Source organism: Chelonoidis abingdonii, chromosome 4 (assembly GCF_003597395.2).
Source record: "Chelonoidis abingdonii isolate Lonesome George chromosome 4, CheloAbing_2.0, whole genome shotgun sequence".
Classification (NCBI taxonomy): domain Eukaryota; kingdom Metazoa; phylum Chordata; order Testudines; family Testudinidae; genus Chelonoidis; species Chelonoidis abingdonii.
This window is the reverse complement of record NC_133772.1, coordinates 131865327-131887424: the sequence shown is the minus strand read 5'-3', so window position 1 is coordinate 131887424 and position 22098 is coordinate 131865327. Positions and strand designations below refer to the sequence as shown.

General features: G+C 41.3%; 1 protein-coding gene across 1 annotated transcript in view; it reads right to left on the bottom strand.

The window, feature by feature from the left end:
- DYNC1H1 (dynein cytoplasmic 1 heavy chain 1) overlaps nt 1-22098 on the bottom strand; it is a 70051-nt gene that overhangs the window by 6187 nt on the left and 41766 nt on the right. Inside the window, exons 40-69 of the mRNA XM_032777405.2 lie at nt 21039-21168; nt 19346-19479; nt 18903-19017; nt 18584-18745; nt 18285-18499; nt 17924-18128; nt 17576-17749; nt 17355-17474; nt 17153-17273; nt 15919-16114; nt 14020-14137; nt 12681-12896; nt 10856-11068; nt 10553-10680; nt 9862-10015; nt 8622-8768; nt 8382-8532; nt 7900-8153; nt 7572-7706; nt 7369-7463; nt 7048-7222; nt 5314-5389; nt 3589-3749; nt 3136-3247; nt 2624-2684; nt 2417-2540; nt 1452-1565; nt 908-1078; nt 440-657; nt 162-265 (exon numbers count right to left, since the gene is read on the bottom strand). Coding sequence (XP_032633296.1) covers nt 162-265; nt 440-657; nt 908-1078; nt 1452-1565; nt 2417-2540; nt 2624-2684; nt 3136-3247; nt 3589-3749; nt 5314-5389; nt 7048-7222; nt 7369-7463; nt 7572-7706; nt 7900-8153; nt 8382-8532; nt 8622-8768; nt 9862-10015; nt 10553-10680; nt 10856-11068; nt 12681-12896; nt 14020-14137; nt 15919-16114; nt 17153-17273; nt 17355-17474; nt 17576-17749; nt 17924-18128; nt 18285-18499; nt 18584-18745; nt 18903-19017; nt 19346-19479; nt 21039-21168 — 4499 coding nt within the window. The remainder of the gene's footprint in view (nt 1-161; nt 266-439; nt 658-907; nt 1079-1451; nt 1566-2416; nt 2541-2623; nt 2685-3135; nt 3248-3588; nt 3750-5313; nt 5390-7047; nt 7223-7368; nt 7464-7571; nt 7707-7899; nt 8154-8381; nt 8533-8621; nt 8769-9861; nt 10016-10552; nt 10681-10855; nt 11069-12680; nt 12897-14019; nt 14138-15918; nt 16115-17152; nt 17274-17354; nt 17475-17575; nt 17750-17923; nt 18129-18284; nt 18500-18583; nt 18746-18902; nt 19018-19345; nt 19480-21038; nt 21169-22098) is intronic.

The window sequence follows — 22098 nt, the reverse complement described above, 5'->3', positions numbered from 1 at the left end:
GTGGAGGCTGATATAGTTAATACACATTGAGATACTTGTAACTTTACTATTTAGTGTTACACAAGTATTTGTGAGTCTCATCTATTTTGAGCATTTAAAATAAAGAGTTTGGAGTTTACATAAACCTGTAAGCACACAAGAAAGGCAAATACAAATTTTACCCTGTGTGGTGAGAAGAACTTTTTCTGCATTGTTTGGTAAACCAAGCCAAGATGGGGTTTGTGTGTCTGGCAGCAACTCAACCCATTGGACAAATTCTTCACGTCTGCAAGTGAAAGTTGAACTATGTTAATTAACCATAATCTCATGCATTTTAATAGGCGACCAGGAATACACTGCATGGCTAAATACCAATGCAAAAAATACAACTTAGAGTCCAGCTTCTCAGAAGGAAAGCAAGCTACTAAGGTGACACCAACTGAAATTTGAGACTTAATACCTGATTCCATCTGGCATTTGAATATCCTTATGTCCATCAACCTTGCAAGCCAGTTTGAATTCACTATCAAAGCTCAAAGTGGTAAACAAACGCTCCAGGAAAGTGTTTAGCAGACGCTGATCAAATTCATTATCAATGCGACCTCCATAAATGGACTGTGCCATCAATGTCTTCAGAGCAGACCAGGGGATCTTATCTGGTGAAATATTCTGGCGGCCCTGACAGTAAACACAATTTAATTAGAATGTGAAGATTCCCCATAAAAATAGGGAAATGGAGTCTGGATGGTTTAATGAAAGCTAAAAAAAACCAAAACAGTTTGATATTTTGTTTTGGATATTGCTTGCTTTCAACTAATCTCGTCAATGTTTCAGATTAATCTGCCCTTCCTTGAACAGTAACCACAAGTAATCCAAATGTTACTTGGTATTTAAACCAAGATTATGAAAAAGCAAAAAATTCAATTACTTTTGCTGTATCATCCAGCCACGTATCTATGGTGTCGCAGGCAGATCTCAGATCAGATTCACCAAATTCATATTTCTTGGACCAGCCCAGGGGAGCATATCGCAAACGTTCTTGAATGATGGCATGGAACCAGGCAAGGAGGAAATACAAACGAGCACGTTCATTTGGGGACTAGGATGGGAAAAAGAAAATGCATTATTTCTCCACAGTAAAACCAAAGTGATCAGAATTTATTAAAAAAGAAACTTGGCTTGCTACAGTGCTGGTGAATGTCAAATGTTTACTAAACACAGTATCTCCAGGTTTTAATACATCAGATCACAAAAAGCTTAACAGATTGCTTCCTTACATGCCAGCCATGTTTTAATCAAGGTACAGTGAAAACCCTCTGAAAAGCTGTTTTCTTTACAGTAATATCAAAAGGCATAACATTAGTTTAATGTATGATAGACCAACTGAAAGCTATGAAGTTAAAAAGAAAACTTCCATAAAACAGTTTTCAGTTTCTGAGTCCCCCATTACTACATAGAAACCTTCACCTCACCTTGCATATTCTAGACACAGGAATACTACTGAATGTCCTCAGCATGTTTGCCTTTACACCAGGAGGAGGTTCAAACACAAAGATCCGACCAGCACGTAGCAGATTCACTGGCACCTAGGACAGAAGAGCATCAACACAAGTTACACTCTGAAGACTGCTCTCTTCTACGAAGAATGTGATCTTTTGAACAAGTTTGTTAACCTACGCGAGAGGTCGGCAACCTCTAGCACGTGGCTTGTAAGGGTAAGCTGGGCCAGGCCAGTTTGTTTACCTGCTGCCTCCACAGGTTCAGCCGATCGCAGTTCCCACTGTCCGCGGTTTGCCGCTCCAGGCCAATGAGGGCAGTGGGTAGCCACAGCAAACACATCCCTCAGCCCGCGTCGCTTCCCGCAGCCCCCATTTTTCTTACCCCGGAGAACCGCCTGCCAGAGGTTGCCAAGCCCTGACCTACACTAAGTTTTTTTATTGTAACGGAGTATCTTCCGTCTTGCAATAAGATACTGAAACTACTAGCAGTATGGACTTACAACATGAGAATCATATACTTTAATATGAATTAAGTACTAAGGGCCAATTCCGACTTTCTACTAAGAAAAGGAAAGGATAGGAAGATGATTGGTCCTACTTTGAGCAAGGGGGTTGGACTAGATGATCTCCCTGAGGTCCCTTCCAGCCCTGATATTCTATGATTCTATGTAGGCAGACATTTTGCTCAGGGAGACAGGATATTTACAAAGCACTTGACATTACTAGTTATGGAGTGAGCAATACCCTAGAAAGCACGAGGCAGGATTTTAGTGACATTTATTCCTGCTCCTGCAGATGCATTCCAAAAATGCACCCTTTCCCCGGCAAACTAAGGCCATCATGGGGAATGCTGCCCTGGTCAGTGGGATTCTTCTAACAATGGACATTGGAACAACATTACATACCACATGCTGTGCCAGTTGAAGACAAACAGTTACCTTGGGATTTATCTCCATTGTAAGGAAAAGTCTGAAGCAAGCATGAGGTTGTAAAGAATGCAGCTTCTTCTCTAGCTGCATCAACCAACCAGGAGCCAGATGGACATTCTTTAGCATCACCCACCTACAAGAATATGGTAACAGAACAGTAACTAACGTATGTTATTCACACAGTTCTGCTTATATAAAAAGAGGGACAGAACATACCTGCCAGATTTCACTGCTGTGTTTATTGCCTTATCTGCTTGATTAAATCCTTCAGCAGAGCCTACATGCAAAAGGTTATGGTTAGCTCTAGAAACTTAATTGGCTTAAAATTATGTTTATATGAGGTGGTAAGAAATAAGAAACATGATAACTGCCTGGAACAATTTGCGTGTGTGTGGTGAAATTAACATTTACTAATTTAAAAAAAGCAAACACTTTTTTTTTTAATCAATAATAAAAATGGACAGGCAAACAAGAAAAATGCTGCTTGAAGACAGATTTAAGGATATTTACTTTGTCAACATTTGTCAAAATATACAATCTGTGTTTATGGTGATAAAGCTTTAGCTTTTTGAATCTCAAGGTCTGTCATTAAATAGTCTCCCCCCATGATTTCCCTCCACTGAAAGTTTTAAATCTTAAGTGTTCTTAAACCAAATATCAATATCTGTCAAAAATTATTAAAAAAAGAAAGTCAAGTTCTGCCAAACCTAACGATAATGTATTCTTACCTATAGCAATAGAGGTAATCTGTGTGTTTTGTTCAGCTGCAAGATCTTCAACATGGCCACTGGCATCATAGCCAGGTACAGAACACATCAGTACAGGAGTATTAGGTTTCACCTATAATCCAAGATGTTTAAATAAAACATCCACAATTGCAGTAAGAATAAGCCATATTGATAAGTATGAACCTCCACAAATCTGCAGGGGAAGATCAATTCCCTTCATCCCTTATGCTATTGTAGTAACTGTGTTCAGCACAGCTAGTAAGTTATGTTATACTGCAATAGTTTTAGCTAAAAAGGATCCTAAGAATACTGTTCTCTCAGTGCTGAAGCCTATAATGGACACCCATTAGCTCAAACTGAGGCATAACAGTCTGATGTGCCACCACCACCACCAGAGATTTACGCCCTCAACATAATGTCATGTTTTAAAGTATTTTCATTCTTGTTGTTTACCTCAGTATTTACAATGTGTGTCAGATCTAATGGCTGCTCCATAATAGACATAAAGGATTCGCCAAGGTTTGCTGAAACAAAGGCATGTGCCATGGCCAGCAGACGATCTGGACGGAATGCCTGGATCAAGAGTAAACGATGAATGGCCTGCCCAATGGGTGCTAAAATGAAAAAAAGAAGAGTGCATTATTTGTTCCTGAAGCTTAACAGGTTAACATTTTGATATTTCCTTCCCAATCCTTGAACTGTGTTAATCAAATAACTGAGGAAAGAGAAGACTTAGCAAAACAACTACAGCTTTTAAAGACTGGAGATACAAGTTGCTAAATGCAGTACTCTAGACTGATTAACAGCAATTACCATTATGTGAATTTCAATCTGACAATCAAAACTAACTCTATCCCAAGAAGGTTATCTTAAACTGACCTTGGCATATCTATCAATGTGACCATTAGGCTTACACACCAGCAGCACTCTTTTGGAGGTTGCAAGCTTTTCAGTGTCTAGTACAACAGTACCCTAATTTGATTAGCGCCTTTGGATGCTTCCACAATGAGCTCATACACAGAATCTAAAGCCTATAAAAAAGTGTTGCCATGAAGTCTATAGAGATTTCAGCGAAGAAAAATACTTTCCTGCAGCATCTGCAACTAAAGTGTTGCAATACTGTGTAATAACACATGAAGAATGCTAGACTATTAAGGCAAATAACTAAGCTGTTATTTGCAATAGAAATTTAGCTTGACAGTATCCCTTGTTAAGATTTTGTCCAGATCTACTGACTGTTTGAAACCTATACATGCTCCAGTGATAAACGCACTATGGGAAACTAGTGTAGTTTCTTATGCAAATTCTGATCCCCTAGCCAAAGAGGATTACAGCAACTACTAAAAGTGAGCTTAAAATACTCCCTTTAGACAAAGAAGTTGGTTAGTAACGATTTATAGCAATTAAACAGCTGTCTCAAAGAAAGGCTATTTATAATGAGCCTATTTTAAACAAATCTTGCAAGCAAGTGCTGACCCATATGTTCTTACAGATGGTAAAGATTTAGAAAAAGTGAAGCAGTTTTCACCAATCCAGAGCTTTAGTTTTTCTAGGCACCTACAAATATCTACACTTAGCATGAATTGTCTTAGTTTCAGTTAATACAGAAGAAGTTGAGGCAGGTGGAAGAGGTAGCAATAGTTCTAGCAGGAGACCAGGCAAGGTCAGGAAACATGTAACAAGAGCCTGTTACAGAGTACTGAGTTAGACCAGGCTGGCAATGACCAAAAGGCACAGATGCCCATTCAACAGTCTATGTACAGTAGATTATAGGGTAGTTTGTTCCTGTTGCAGGGCACCACACTGACTACACTGGAACCAATTTTAACAGTGTTTTGAAGAGACTATTGAAATTTGCCTCTTACATTTGCAAGGAAACTTCACTCACACAAAAATTCTGATGCCAAGTAACGGACACCTTTTTGTGGGTAGTCTGAGGGGGATAGTAAGACAATGCTCCCTCTTGGGGCAAAGACCACATGGTAGGGTAGAGTCAGGGACAGGCTGCACAGTCATTACTCAGGCTGCAATTGTTTTGTGGATTGAAGACTTCCATTTTCAATCAGAATTACAGTTTTCATAAGTGCTAAGTTCTAAGACTTCAATTAAGGTCTAGTCTAGTCAAGACTTAAATTGGTAGCAAGGCAATTGCCAGGGTAAGAGTGCAACTGAACTTACTTGCAGGTTTTTCTTCAGACCAAATGTATGGCACAGTCTGCTCTGGTGAACTGCTATCCAGCCAGATACAGAATTGCTGTATTGAAAGAAATATTGATTATGATGCATTGTACATGACACTTAGGATTCCATTACAGCTATAAGATCTTCAGAACAGGGACTTTCTATACCAGAGGTCAGCAACCTTCCAGAAGAAGTGGTGTGCCGAGTCTTCATTTATTCACTCTAATTTAAGGTTTCGCGTGCCAGTAATACATTTTAACGTTTTCAAGAAGGTCTCTTCCTGTAAGTCTGTAATATATAACTAAACTGTTGTATGTAAAGTAAATAAGTTTTTTAAAAAAGAAGTGTTTAAGAAGCATAATTTAAAATTAAATTAAAATGCAGATCTCTCTGGACCAATGGCCAGAACCCGTGCAGTGTGAGTGCCACTGAAAATGAGCTTACATGCTGCAGGTTGCCTACTCCTGTTCTATACACATATGGATACTGAGCCTACCATTATAAAGTCTTGATATGGACAGGAGGTGTTTAGAAAAATCCCAACCAAAACTAAAAACCATATTCAGTAACATGCAGTATACTGGATAGTTTGCTTAAGTAAAATAAAACCCAACACTTGAAACAATATACTAGTTTCTACAGAGGGGGCAGTGGTGAGCTGGAGCCATTTCGCACCGGTTCATGTGAACCAGTTAAATTTAGAAGCCGGTTGGGGTGGGCAATTGGGAGACAGAGGTTTTTCTGTTGTTACACTGTCCTGCAAGACCCTCCTGTCTGGCCTGCCTGAACTCCCGGCTAGGGAGACTCTCGCGGCCCCTCCCCTGCCTCTCGCAGAGCCTCAGTGTACAGTGCCACTCCTGGGCAGCTCTGCTGCTGCTTTGAGCAGCATGGTAAGGGGGCTGGGCTGGGGCTGAGAGGAGGGGTCGGATAAGGGGCAGGGAGCAGTTGGAGGCGGCAGTCAGGGGACAGTTGGGTAGGCGTGGAAGTTCCAGGGGTCTGTCAGGGTGGTGGTGGATGGGAGTTGGGGCAGTTAGGGGACAGGGACTGGGGGTTGGGTTACGGTTCTGAGGTGGGCAGTCAGGGGCAGGACATGGGTAGGGGGATATAGGCTGTTTTGGGAGGCACAGCCTTCCCTATCCAGCCCCCAAAACAATTTTGCAACCCCAATGTGCAGGGTCGGCTTTAGGAAGTACGGGACCCAATTCCAACAGTTTTGATGGGGCCCAGGCAGGGATGACTAAAAAAATCCAAACAAACCCCCAAAAAACGTGGGGCTTGTACTCAGTGGACGGTGCTGAGTCTTCAGCAGCAGATTCTTCACTCACTCCAGGTCTTCAGTGGCACTAAAGGATGTGCTGCCAAAGTGCCACCAAAGACCTGGAGCGAGTGAAGGACCCATCTCAGAAGTACCGCTGAAGACCCGGTAAGGAACCGATTAAGATTTTGGCAGCTCATCACTGGAGAGGGGGGAGACTGATCCACAGGATTAGGGCACCCAGGTTAGAATCCCTGCTCAAGAAGTAGTTTTCCTGTGTAAACTTGGCAAGCCACTTGGTCTGTGACTCGGTTCCCAATTGTAAAATGGGAACAGTACTTCCCTACCTCATAGGAGTGTTGTGAGGTTAGCTACACTGTGAAGCACTTTTACTATAGCAATGAGGGCCCTGCAAGTACCCAACACAGGTCTAACCTAAATTTAGTGCAGTGACAGTGCTTAACCAGGATACTTGCCTCATCAGATTGAACCTTAGAAACCAGGTCCTTAAACTCAGGAAGGCAGCTCAATCTCATCATAGCTTCTATTTGTTCTGTTGAAAGTCCACTGATCTTTGGGAGAGATGCTGTGCTGAGTACAATTTCTTTTCCTCTTAAGAAATGCTGGAATTCCGCATCATATGTAGGCTCCCTTAAATTAAAAGTAGAGTAGATTTTAGCCAAGTATCTGTCTTCAGTTGAAGTAGTGGTTAACCTTAAGGCACCAAATAAAGATTTCATGTATGTAAATGGGAAAACTGAGACGACATTTCAAAAAGCAAAGATTCAAACATTTACCCAATTGTGCCTTTAAGTTTAATTCTGGCCAACAGCATAGCAAAGGTTATGTGATCCTGATGTAGCATGCCACGAGCTACTCTATTGAAAGCCACCTATTGAAACAAAATGTAATTGGTTAGTTTTATTATAAAGAGCCTTAATCAGATTTCCACAGGACAAGAACCTTTGCTAAGTACGTCTATGCAAATTCTATACTGAACCTGGAAGAGGTCTTTTGTGATGATTGAGAGACGCTGGGTATGGTCTGTAATTCCCTTCAAATTTGGGTTCTCATACAAGACATTATGATAGATGTCCAAGAAAAACTGGAGAGAATACTGGTATAAGAAGTGTATCTAAGGAATGAAAAAAATATATATATTTAGAACTTATGGCCCTACTGTTTGTCAAACACTGAAGTTATTGCAAGTCATGATGTACTTATGTAGTCATAACTAGAATTTAAACAGTACAGCATAACTTTGAAAAGATTTTCAGAGTAACGAATATTTCTGGTGAGAAGAGAGGGAATAAATTTGGTTCTTTAACCTGTTTCAGTGACTCCATTGTGAAGTAGATACTACTGCATGCTGTAGAAAGTGGTAAATACTGCTGAGATACAGTCTCCACCTCTTGCATGACAATATCAGTCTCTTCTACTTTTCTAGTGACCTCTGCTGCTTCCTTCTTTAGGTTCTCCAAAGTAGTTATGATTGTGTCGTCATCTAAAATACGTCCCTTTACTTCATTGAGAGCTTGTAGCAGAGATTTTTCTAACTGCCGCAAACGCAGTTGGAATTCACCTTAAGTAAAAACACATTGAGACCTGCGATCACATGCGTTGCATATAACCTACACAAACATTATGTTCTATACAGCCTGTCATATATCCTGTAGGCTTTGAAACAGAACGTTCCAAAATATCACATTCCTCAACTATAAAAAGAATAGCAGTATATTAGTAAGAGTGTCAAGTTTATTCTCTGACTAATTAGGACTCATTTTTATGGTTTGATTTTTCAGAAACATACCTTGAAGTTTAAGGAGGTCAGAACGTTTTTCATCAACATCTGGTCTTTCAGCTTTCAGAACCTCATTCAGACACTGGCTCTGTAAACTACTGCGAGTTACTGTGAAATTGACAAACGTAACACGAGAGCAGAGATCCGGGGGAAATTCAACCTATCAAAATAAATATCAGGATCATTTTGTTGGCTTAATACATGTTATGCCCTGCTGAAAGCTAAACAAAATTTGTAAGCATTTCTTACTGTTGGATCTCTGGTGGAGAGGAAGATGACAAAGGACGGTGACAAGTCAATATCTTGGTCTCCCAGGGTAATAAGCACTCGACCTCCAGTTCTCCGGACTTCACGATTCAGCACAGGATTCAGAACTGGGTCATAGCTCTCCACATCCTAAACAGCAATACAATTGTGAGGGTAATGAACAGAACAGTAGCTAAATGGACCTGTGCTGGTACAAGCTTGAATAAAGTTTTATCTGGATTACATTTCTCCCCCCTGCTTGGGAAAAGCTCTAGGAGTAATCCATATCAAGTTTTGGTCCTGTGGGTAACTGTTAGTCCAATGTTATTCCCTATACAATAAAACTTTACGCTTTAATTTTTAGGATCAAATACTATTCAGATATTTTGGAAGATGGATTACATACCTTTGGATTTTGCTGTTTTCATTGTGTAGATATTACATTATAAGTAGCACCAAGGGGCCCCAATCAGAAGTGATGCTCCCATTGCTACAAATATTGGACCTAAATCCCGCATCAATCAGCTCACAGTTTAAGAGCACTAGCAATAAAAGGGTGATGGAGACCAACACTTTTGGAAAGTAAATTAATCTGTGCCATAGGGATAACATCTCTATTGCTCAAGATGTTGCGAGGTGCTCAGATACTACAGAAACAGGTGCCATTTCTAGACAGATGTATGCATAAGTACATTTGCCTTACTTTTTGTATTTTCATCAAGCCAACCTGGCTTCTCCCATCTGCTCCAACCCAGATATTTCAACACTATTAACTGCAGACATGCATAACAGTGAGTTTTAAGATTTTTTTTTTAAAAAAACAACAGGAGCATTATAGATCAGTGTAAGGACTGTTCCATGGCGAAGGGATGGTGTGTAAAGAGTCACTGAAGGGGAGTGGACAGTCTGGATAGGCAAATCACTAGTGAAGCAGAAGGCACATAATAGGTGACAAATTATTAAGTAGCATGGGGCACAGCTGAGAAAGGCCTTTAAATTTGACCTTGATATGGTAGGAGAGGGGGACCAATGTGGTTAGAACAACAGGTAAGGAAGATGGTCTTTGCTGCATTTTGATCCATTGTCTACACAAGGACCTTCATTTATTCAATATCTGAAAAGCACAATTGCCAGAGTAGCAATAAAACTAAGCCCCAGCAAGAGAAGATTTCAAAATGTACTTCACTTCCTAGGAAGTGTAACCACAATTTTTTTTTTAAATTTATGTAAACAAGAGACTAACCTGGACGAGTAGAGGGTTACCAAATCTCAATGCACTTTCCAAGTTCTTTCTGAAAGCATCATCCAAAAAGCTAGTACGAGTGATCTTACGGTCCTTGTATTCATTCATAATGAACTCTGTGGCTTGTCCAGAAGGATCAATGATCAGTGGATACCTAAGTTAGTGAAAAAATATTTCCATCATATGACTGATTTAAGGCTTCTGATACAAGCCATCTAGTCCACGCAGGTTGAGTTAATATTCTAAATCTTTTTTTGGAGAATACTGGCTCACGTAATGGAATATGGAAGATCACGGTCATTGTTTGGAGAAGATAACAGTGATCTAATAGATACAACTATCAAAAGGATACTTTACTGTTTCAAGCGATACAGACTGACAAACAGCTTCACTCTGAGCTAAGTTGGTATAATAGTGAAGTACACTAAAAATGCAAGTTTTTCTTATAAACACAAGGGAAGGAGATTATTAAGACTTGCATTTAATTTGCTATCATGGACACTATGCAGATATCAGACAGTGTTCAAAATTCTCTCAAGACATTTATATTCAGTTTGATGATAAAGTTTCAGTCAAGTTTTCCTTTTGAGAGGTGTGTGCAAATTCCATTAACTTCAGCAGGAGGTCTGTGCACCGATTCACTGTTAAGTTTATCCCCACACATCCTGTACTTATTGTACAAATGAAGTACCTATTAAACCGCTTAAGCATGATAGCATTTTCTGTGCACAGGTCATCTGCAGGTAGAGAACTTGCTTGCCAGCGAAGACGCTCATCTGCATTGGAAAGGTATTCTGTCCTTGCAATGTCTGTACGGAACTGAAGAGTAAAACATTATTATTGTTTTCCCAAAGAGAGCCCAACGTTTGATCAAATTTGATCTTTATCTTTTGTGAACACCTTGTCATTTCCCCTTTATGAAGCAGTAATTCATTACAATCAAAGTTAACACCTCTGGTAGTCATGACATTAGTAATTGTGGATCAATCTTTACCTGGATATTTGCTTGCTGCAAGTGATGGGACCATGTAGTGAACAAGTTCTGTCGCATCTGCTGGTCAAAGTAACCAGCATAAGCAATAAAAGCTCCTGAAAGCAAACAGTCTCCTGCAATAGTGGACATCTGGTTCTTGAAGGTTTCACTTGTCTTCTCCCATCTTTCACGTTCAGCAGACAGACTCTTCAAGAGAGCTGTGCTACGGTTTACCTAGAAATTAAGGAATGGTCAACATAATATACATCTTTATTCAAAATGAAGGCTCCCATAATCACTGCATTTGCAACCAATACGGGCAGACAAGTTTGCCCAACACACCAGATTTTGGACCCAAAATTTTCAGAATTATGTATGTCCAGAAAACAATTATGAGTGCATGCACAACGCTGGAAGTTTGGTTGTTAGTATTCTTGGGCTGTGAATTTTATGGTTCTGATAGTGGAAAGTGATATAGGGTTGCAAGCATTTTGGAGAATAGGATTAGAATTCAAAACGACCCTGACAAATTGGAGAATTGATCTGAATTCAACAAGTGAAATTCAGGAAGGGGAAAAAAAAAAAAAAATCAAATGCGAAACTACAGAACAGGGAATAACTGGCTAGGATCTAGCTGGCTAGGCTGAAGAGGATCTGGGGATTATAGTGGATCACAAATTGAGTATGAATGATGAATGTGGTGCAGCTGCAAAAGAGGCTAATATTCTGGAACACATTAACAGGAGTTTTGTAAGTGAGACACAGGAGGTACTGGTCCCAATCTATACAGCAATCGGGGCTCAGCTGGATTACTATGTCCAGTTCTGGATACTACACTTTAGGAAAGATGTGGACAGGTTGGAGAGTTTCCAGAGAAGGACAACAAAAATGATTAAATGTTTAAAAAACCTGACCTATGAGAAAAGGTTAAAAAACTGAGCATATTTAGCCTTGAGAAAAAAGATAACCAATATGTTGAGGGCTGTTCTAAAGAGGACTGATCAATTGTTCTCCATGTCCACGTAAGGTAGGGTGAGAAGTAAGGGGCTTAATCTGCAGCAAGGGAAATATAGATTAGATACGAGGAAAAAAACTTTAACTATAAGGAGTAGTTAAGCACTGGAACAGGCTTCAAAGGAAGGTTGTGGAATTCCCATCATTGGACCTTTTTAAGAAAGGGTTGGATAGACACCTGTCAAGAATGAACTAGGTTTATTTTACCCTGCTGCAGCACAGGGAGCTGCGCTTGAGTTCCCTTTCAGCCCTACATTTCTATGATTCCATCAGTGCTGCTCAAGGAACCAAAAAATAAGAGGAAATTTGTATGGATTGTTTGACTTGATTTCACTAGTGTTGTGTGAAGAGAACATTAATATAGCAGTTACTGTGCAAGATATTTTTAAAATAGTTATAAGCATTAAATAACCACAATTCCTCTGAAAAACATTTGTGACTTACAGAATTGATCATTCTAGTAGGTGAATTTTGTTCTTGTGAAAGAGGACTGGCTTTGCTTTACCTATGCTAGCTTTCCTTGGTTTTGAGTAACACCCTAGACACTAGCCTAGTCCTGATCAGACAGATTGCCAATTTAATTGGGTGGCCAGCATGAGGCAGTGACTGGAAGAGTAATCCTCACTCGGGTCTGTTTATCAATGGTCTGGAAAGCTCTTTGTAAGAAGTCCAAAGGATGAAACATATTGAAAGGCCAACTTGTGTAGAGAGACCATTAAAGCATTCTGTGTTAGAAAGGTGTACAGAATGTTTGAAAGCCACTACTCCTACCCCCTGAAACATTAAAGAGAAGTCAGTAAAATGGACAAAATGGTAGATTAAGTATTCTCACTTTTGCTTCAACTGCAGCCAAGTCTGCCTTAATTGCTTGAGCCTCTGAAATCAGCACTGCATACTCTTCCTTGTAGCGAGCAATACTGGCCTCAAGATCACGAATCATCTGTTCCACCTCATTAGCTTTCTGTTGATTGTCTTTGGCATCATCCTCCAGTTTCTGTAGCTCATTGCGGAGGGGTTCCACTCGTTTCAACATATCAGCATAATTCAGCTGTGAAACATGTGAACAGTCAGTTCTAAATACTTTCTAGAACTGAACTTAGCACATGACTTGGGACCACGGAAGTCAGCAAGCATAATTTTGTATGGATTGAGGGCACCGCTCAGGATTTTAGGTATTCAGATTTTCATTTTAAAATGTTTAGGTTTCTAGTCCTCCACTTAAAACTGATTCAGGCCACCTGCAGACTCAGAATAGTGAAACAGTCAAGAGGTGTCAACTGCACTATTCATCACACTGAAGTGAGACTGAAGTTCTTTGGGACGCCTCCAGATTTCAATCAAATTTCAAATTCAAGCATGCAGTGCCGACAATTGCCCAGGATGCCAGAGCTCTCTTAGGGAGCGTAGGATGAAGGCAGGAGAGACGCTGCAATCAGTCTGGAAGGCTCAAAGAGGGAAGCTTATCCTATGGGCTAAGTACCAAATTAGTGTATCCTTTTCCTTGAACACTGGGATTAGCCTGCTCCTGCCCCCATTGAAGGAGCCCTCCCCTTTTCCCATAACAGCATTCCATTCAAGCTTCTAAAATCCCACCTGTGAGCCCTTGGCCAAAGCCCACACCCACAAATACCCAGCCCTATCCAAAGCCAAGGTTGGTTGAGATGCCATCAGTGCTTGCCATTGACATTACTTCAGAGCTAGATGCCCTCCTCTCAGTAAGACATGATCATACCGCTCTACAACATTCCCCACCCTTGTCAGGTGGGGGGAAAACGAGATCAAGCCAGGCAACAAACACTGGTCTGTGTTAACACAACACTGGCTACGGAGCAAAAAGACCAGCCATTAGTCACTATTATGAAAAAAGATATTTTCAAAAGACAGTTGAAAATAAGTTCTAGGGTTAATCCTGTTAATCACAGAACAATTAACCGAGTATTCAAGAACATTCAGCACCTTACTCTACATGTTCGCTTGACACCAATTTCTGTTTTTACCTCTACAACAGCAAGCTAGACAAGATGCCACAGATCTTTGAGTGTTGCAAGTCCATCTATTCTGAGTCTTTGCATATTTCCAGCACCGTAGAACTAGTACTTATCACTAGGTGTTTGATTTCCCACATAACACTGAAGCATTCTACACTGGCGCATCTACTGCAGATGAGTTACCTGTGCAATTGCCCATTTCACCATGGGACCACACGCTAAGGATGCTCGGTTTACGATTTCATAATTGTAACTTGGATTTGACATGTAATTCTTCTTCATCTTTTCCCGGATGGAATCACTGCAAAAGAAGAGTTATGTTTGCACTGACACATTCAACACTTGCACACATGCTGTGTCAGAGTTATTGAGAGGAAGTTGCCCCTTTACTACAGTACAGTAACTCCTCACTTAACATCCTCCCACTTAATGCTGTTTCGAAGTTACGTCGCTGTTCCATTAGGGAGCATACTTGTTTAAAGTTGTGAAATGCTGCCTTATAACATCGTTTGGCTGACTTTACAAGGGAGCATGGCACAAGTTCCTCTTCTCCACCTTCTCCCCCTCCCTTCCTTCCTCCCTCCCAGCACTTCCCCCGCCACCAAATGCTTAGGACTTTCTGGGATGGAGTGAGTGGGGAAGCTGCCTTCCCTCCCGCCCGCACCACCCGTCAGGCAGGGCCACCCAGAACACAGGGGCTTTAGGGGCTGGAGAGCCCTGGGCTAAGGGGGCCCTGGCCTGCAGCTCTCGGAATGCGGCCCTGCGAGCACGGGCCGGAGGAGTCAGAAGGAGCAGGGGCAGCCGCGCAGCCAGCAGCCAGAGAGAAACAGTGCTTTGAAAGGGAAAGCGCCACTTCTTTCCAGCCACTGGCTGCACGGGTGCCCCAGCTCCTCCTGAGTCCTCCAGCCCGTGCTCGCAGGGCTGGAGCTGCAGGCGACGGCCCTGGAGCCCCCTTAACCCAGGGCCCTGCAGCCCCTAAAGCCTCTGCATTCCAGGTGGCTCTGCCTGCCTGGGAGGGGGGGGGCGGGAAGCAATGCTCCCAGAATCACAGCCATATCAGTGGTGCTGTGCTGTGCAGAGCCACCTGCATACCCCTTGCACCAAACAGGAGCTGCCTCAGCTAAGTGCTCTGCACCTCCTGCCTGCCCCAGCCCTAAGCCTTCTCCTGCACCCCAACCCTGAGCATCCTCCTGCACCCTAACTCCTTTCCAGCTCCCACACCCCACCCTGAACCCCAGAGGCAAGCCAGGGACACCTCCCCACCACAGTATAGTACTGTACATTATAGAATGCCTTTTGTTTGCCCACAAGAGATTTCCTTGGAACCTAACCCCCTGCATTTACATTAAGTGAAACAATGTTAAAACTAATCCAATTTTCCCATAAGATTTAAAGTTGCATTTTTCAGGAACATAACTACAACGTTAAGTGAGGAGTTACTATAGATAAACTAAAACCAATACCTTAGATCTTCAGTATTAAAGTTGACAATGCTGCTGATGAAATTATCTCTGAGAATAACTGGTCTGATCTTTTTCCAGTCATTTGTCTCCTCACCCAACAAGAGACAGATTGATTCTAAAGCCAGTTTTACTGCAGCAGGAGGGTTGCCCATTGCTCTTATTTCAACAAGATGTTGCTTCCTTATAGAGCTCACAGCTATTAAAGGGACGAAAAAAGTATTCAGCATGCAACAATCAGGGATTTAAGGCTACTGCTGGGAAATAATGAAAGAAATTTAAGTTCAATTACTGGGAACAGCCTATACCCCAGTGCTCTGATGGCAGTAAGTACTACTCAGACTGTACTTTAAAATTTATTTTAAGAGTAAAATTTAGCTCTGAGATGCACATCTTCTCCCTGACAGATCATCTTCATGAACAGATGACAGAGTTTGATATTTTGTTTTCCGCATAAAAGGTGGAGATTCTGCATACTCATGAGGTGAATTCTGCTTTTTGGGAGGTAGAAACCAAACCCTAACATCACCAATTGTGACTACTAGTAAGATTTCTATAGTGAAAATCTTGTGAACAATTTCTTTCTATTCCCAGCAGTAGCTCAGTACCTGCAGTTATTCACCTGATCTCCTCAGCAGAAAAGTTTACAATAGTTGGAATGAAGTTTTCCCTCATAATGATGGAACGTATCTGTTTCCAGTCAGTTGTACTTTCACCCAATAGTAGACAGATGGACTCTAGTGCTAGCTTCACTGCTGCAGGTGGGTTGGCCATAGAACGGACCTCTACCAGATGCTGCTTCTTTATTGATTTTACAGCTAATCACAGTGGTCATGCCAGATGGAGCGGGAAAAAAGGAACAGTATTGATTGGAGAGAAAAAGGAAGAAAAGACAGCAAAATAGTAAGACAGGAATTAAATCTTCATTGATATTGAGAGATTTTTAAGCTTCAGGTCATATCTAAAACGAATTAAACCTCTCGTAAAAACCAAATGCTTTTCACATTTTGAAAACTCCCCACCACTATTCTCACATAAGAGAGAGCAAGCTGAACTCTCAGAAGCCTCCAAGCACTACTACAAGAGCAAGAGTTTGCACCTGGCAGCTATGTTGAGTCCACAAGTTAAGGAGCCTAAAAACAAGGCGATGCCTCTATAGCGAGTGACTGTATACCTAGGCAAATAGTGAGTTAGAAGTCCTTCCTCCTCTTATGCAACCCACATTGTAACTAACTCTGGAGTAAAATAAGTTGTAGGTAGTATTTCCATTCACGATACTTCTGTAGCGTTTATTAAATCACTAATTCCATGAACTGGACACTGCTCTCTCAAGAGGCAGCACCATCAGAAACAGAACACATTAGGGACTTGTCTAGAAAACAGTGAGAAACAAGCTGGGGTGCAAGTGCACAGCAAGGTAGCATGCTGTAGACAAGCTGACTATGTGGACCATACTACTGCACACCAGAAATTTCTAGTGTTTGACGACCTACTCCTGTTTCAGAAGTTTCTATTCTAATATGCCCTGATATACTGAAAGATAGTAAGTAAATCTACCAAAGCTTGGCAAAAAACAGTGAACCATTAAGAAATCTTATTGCTTAAAGTTTAATAAAAATACTGCTTAGAATGCAAGTCTACAGTAGCAATAATGGGAAGTTTGGAAGCTCAGTAGTGCTAATGAACTATTTTATTTCTACGGCTTCCACACTAAAGATTAAGATACTGTTGATAAAGGGATGGACCCAAAGTTCACTGAAGCAAATGGAAGCACTCCCACTGACTTCAAGAGCCTTTGGGTCAGCCCCAACCCCTAAAGGAAGGCATGCTGTAGTTATTTGTCAGTGTTAACTTACCATTCTGAGCTTCAATGACAGCAGGCTCAACTTTGTCTAGATCCTCCTTCACACTCATTTGCTTATCTGCAATTACTGCTTGCTGTTTGTGAAGCTGCTCTTGAATGTCTTGGCTCATAACCTAAGAGAAAGATCATGTAACCTGTAAGATTTCTGAATATACTGCACGTGAACAAAAAGGTAAAGAAAGCTTTGATTTCACCTTTTTCTTCTCAGCTTCTTGCTGATCCTTCACCATTTTTTTCAGCTTGTCATTAGCTGCTGCATTCTTCACTTCCAATTCCTGGCTTTTTATTCTCAAGTCCCTACGCAGTTCTTCCACCTGACATGAACTGGAAGATTAGTCTATACAAACTAAACTCAGTTTTAAAATGTTTATTAGCTTTAATTTTATATGAAAAAGCAAAGTTTGAAGGTATGTACCTGGTCAACAGTTTCCTTGATCTTTCTAAGACCAACATTCAAATGCATCTGCTGTTCCTCCAGCTCACTCCTTTTCTCATTGAACAAGTTGGCATAATGGTTGATGAAGTCCAAATAGTGACGTGGTGTGATGGCCATAGTTCTGCCTCCCCGTTTTGCTAGACGAGCGTTAGCCTTTCCAAAGGAAAAGGATTTTGTCAAAAGTTTGCATATGTAAAAGATTAGGATTATATAAAATCTAGATTTTTTTCAACTCAAAACTGTCACAGGGGCAACATTCTTGTACTGAACTTGTGTCAGTCCACTAGAACATGACATTAGAGCTCCGAGTAGAATGGCAGAACACACCTGATGAAGGGTCTGGTGAACAAATACACAGCTATTTACAATAGCTTCCCTATGTGATGGCGGTTGTGGCAATTTATCGTACACAACTGGCATATAGTCTGGCACAATGTAGTTTGGCTTCTCGAGATCCATTTTGCTTGTAAACTCTTTGCCAACTTGGTACAGTGCTTCAGTTGACCAGTCTCCAAACCAGTTCAAGACACACCTGCAGACAGGGCAAGATATACATGAAAGCCTCCAAACTTTCTTTTTTCCAGAGAGTATTAATAATATTCTTAATTAAAAAAAAAAAAAAAAAAGATCTCAAGTGTTAAGATACTTTGTTGCAGGTTAGTTCCCAAACAGAATATATAAAAATTACCTGTTGAAGAGAGCTGGAGAAGTAGCTGCTCTGTCCTTCAGGCCCTCAGAAGATGGGTTCATGGTGAACACAACATGGAGATTGCGAATAACTTGACTGGTGAACCATTTGTACAGTTCTTCATGTGAATCTAGCATTAAGCCTTCTTTCTGTGCTCCCTCTTTACATTGAGTCATAAGGGTGGCATATTCATCTCCTTCAAAGAGACCAGGAACCTAAGCCAGGAAATAAGTATGTTTTTCTTAAAGGCTTGATTTTCCCTGTATAACTGCTATTTTATACAGATTTACTTATGTTACCTCTCCATTGGCCAGAAGAGTATTCATTCTCTCCAGGAATCCAGAATCCAGTACATTTGACTCATCCATTATAAATGCTATTTTCTCATTCTTGCAGCCAGAGCGTCTTAAAACCGTTCTTAGATCTTCATCAAAGTCTTCACCTGTGTATTTTCTATGCACCTATAAAGATTTAGCAATAGTTATTAATCTTTTTTAGCCCTTATCCTCCCTCACAATGACTTGTTTATACATTTATCTTACCAAAGATAGAATATCTGCAAGACAACTGAAAGCTTTAACAGTCAAATTTTTTGTGGAGTGATAGAATTAAACCGACCTTTATTTGGTAAACACTTAAACCATTCATCCAAGCCACGAATCGTGAGAGAGTAGTTTTCCCAGCTCCACTAACTCCAATGAGAAGCAAGTGACCCTGAGGCTGGCGGAAGATTCTGAAAGAGATTGGTACTTCAAGTAAGTTTATTATTTGATAAATCATGAGTTAGCCACCACATTTCCAAACCTCCTTTCCTTGCAAACTTAACCTGTGTTGTTTTTTTCCCCCCAGTACCGTGACTGGTTCGGCGGCACACTGAAGTGACCATTGGCAATATTTCTCAGCCTACTGCTACAATTCCAACCTTGCAGTACCCCCTTTACAGAATGCCTCTCCCAAGCAGAACACCAGAACAAACTGCTGCACCATTCTGGACTAGTCTGAATACAGATTTGGTTTATAATTCAAACTAAACAAACCAAGGAGTTGGAAATTTAGCTTACCGGTCAATTCTTAGTACATGATCCAAAACTTCATTGAACAGCACTAGTGGCACATCAAGTTCTTCTTCATAAAACACTTTCAGCCTGGCTTTTACATAGTCTCTCAGCTCTTCCTGATCCACTGGGATATAATCCTAGAAGAAGGCGGCCAACATGTAAGCAGAAGATCTAACAGTCTAGAATTTAAGACTAACAGATTTTCACCCTGCTGACCCCTCTGTGCTGGATAGAGGGGCTGGAGTGACAAATTCCCAACTCAAGAATTGATGATAGCCACAGGGACCCCCTCAGACTCTGATGTAGCACGTGCTACGGGCAGGGCCTGTAATGTTACATGCCAAGCAGCAGTGCTGCCCAGAATTTCTGCAGGCACCTGGGAACTGGCTTGCATGGTTTCGACTACCCATTAACACTCAAAGCTACCTTAGTCCCCCCACCCCACTCCCCCCTGGCTACAAGTTCTGGTGCTGTGCCTCTCAGCAGCGCAGTTCAGACTTTCATCTTAAGTTAAAAAACTAGTTTGCACACCAGTTCAGATGCTGCATTTAAATCGATGCACCATGTCTGCAGAGCCACTGTAATATAAGGCTTTTAAAGGATCTACTGCTTACTTTAAGAGGCAGTATAAGTCAGTATATTCTATGAATGCCAGAAAATTCCCAGGTGGATAGGTATTTGTGCTCCTCCTTGGCACTTTTTACTATCACTGCAAATTCCTGATTAGAATACACATATGGCTCAACTGGTTTGAGTTATGTTACCATCTAACATACTGGGTGCATGTATATTAAGTGCATTTTCATAAGTCTAAACAGACAGGAGAGCATTTAACCAGAAGGCACAGAATTAGATTTATGAATTCCTGCTTGGATACTGAACAGCAAACCCTAAAACATTCAGAGCTTTACAAATCACATATTAACATTACACAATTGTTTCTTGAAGTCAGTCGCAACAGCTGAGGCCATATAAAAGGATTGGGGCAGGGGAAGGGAGGGAAATCTAAGGCCATGAACAGTTTGTTGATCAGACATTGTTCATTATGAGACCACCATAGGCATTTATTGTTCTGAAAGCACACAGCCAGATACAGGATTGTGGAGTACAAGCATATTCAATCATGCCACCTTGGGTCATATCTCAGGTCAAGCTACACAACAATCTGACCAAAACCACTTGGGAGACCAAGGGAACCCCGGGATGCTAGGAAATGAAGCTTGTGACTCAGTGGATGGCACGTCTTTGAGTCATTAGTTAGCTGGTGTGGTTACGGACACCAATGGCTTATTTGTTAAACAAACCAAAAGAGACAGCCTACATCTCCTAACTGCACTAATCCAAGACCCCAGGATACTTTCTGCAATTGTTACCCTCAGTATTGTAGAGGAGTCCCAGTTTGGGTATATGCTCTGCCTTCAAATTCACAGTTCTGCTTCCCTGGTACCTGGATAGATTCTGCTATTTGCTGGATAACCCATCATGGTATGCTGCCTCAAAATGTGTTTGGTTACCAAACTTCAAATGGTTAGCAATCCTTATTGTCAAAGGTAAATTCTATCGTAGCATGGACTGCGCTTAGTACACTAGAAGGAGCGCTGCCTAAGAGAAGTGGTGGGCAAAGATTCACTCTCTTAATAGGATACTTAGTGTCTGCAACTGTCAATGGCAAGGTTTCTATTGAGATACCCCTCACCTTTGACAACCAATTGCTGTACAAGATGGGTCTGCTCATAGCTCTCTCTTTGTCTATGTTGGGGAAATGTTTCAGAGCTACGATATCAATGTTTTCATCAGTCCAACGTCTCTCCTCATCTTCCACAAGTCTAGTTAGAGAGAAAGACAGACAGTTACAAGCAAGCATGCACTACCTATTAAAAACATACGTGAATGACACGCCAAGTACTATAAATAGCAAGTTAAGGCAAAGGGTAATAGTACTGTAAATATGGGTCAGATCTATCTACATAGAGCTACTTAACAATCCAACAGACACTTCTCTTGCCCTGAGCTTAGAGGACTAGATTTCAAATCCACACAGGTATTATTCTTCACATTTTGGTTACGTGTATAAGCCTTTGAAGGTAGCACTTATTTTATGAACTTAAACTTTTGTTCATTTCTACAGCAAGTGCAATTTCGATTTGACAAATCCTGAGGATGTGAGAAGGGAGCAAGGGGAGAAAAGCCTTTCTGTGTAACTGACAATTTAAAGGTCCATTTTCAGGGGGCCGGGGGGGAAATCCCTCAATCTAAGGGTACGTCTACACTACAGGATTATTCCAATTTTACATAAACTGGTTTTTAAAACAGATTGTATAAAGTTGAGTGCATGTGGCCACACAAAGCACAATAATTTGGCAATGTGCATCCATGTACTGAGGCTAGCATCAATTTCTCGAGTGTTGCACTGTGGGTAGCTATCCCATAGTTTCTGAAGTCTCCCCCGCCCATTGGAATTCTGGGTTACGATCCCAATGCATCATGGTGCAAACAGTGTCGCGGGTGATTCTGGGTAAATGTCGTCACTCATTCCTTCCTCCATGAAAGCACTGGCAGACAATCATTTCGCGCCCTTTTCCCCTGGATTGCCCTGGCAGACGCCATAGCATGGCAACCATGGAGCCCGTTTTGCCTTTTGCCACTGTCACCGTATGTGTACTGGATGCTGCTGACAGAGGCGGTACTGCAGTGCTACACAGCAGCATTCATTTGCCTTTGCAAGGTAGCAGAGACTGTTACCATCCCTATTGTAC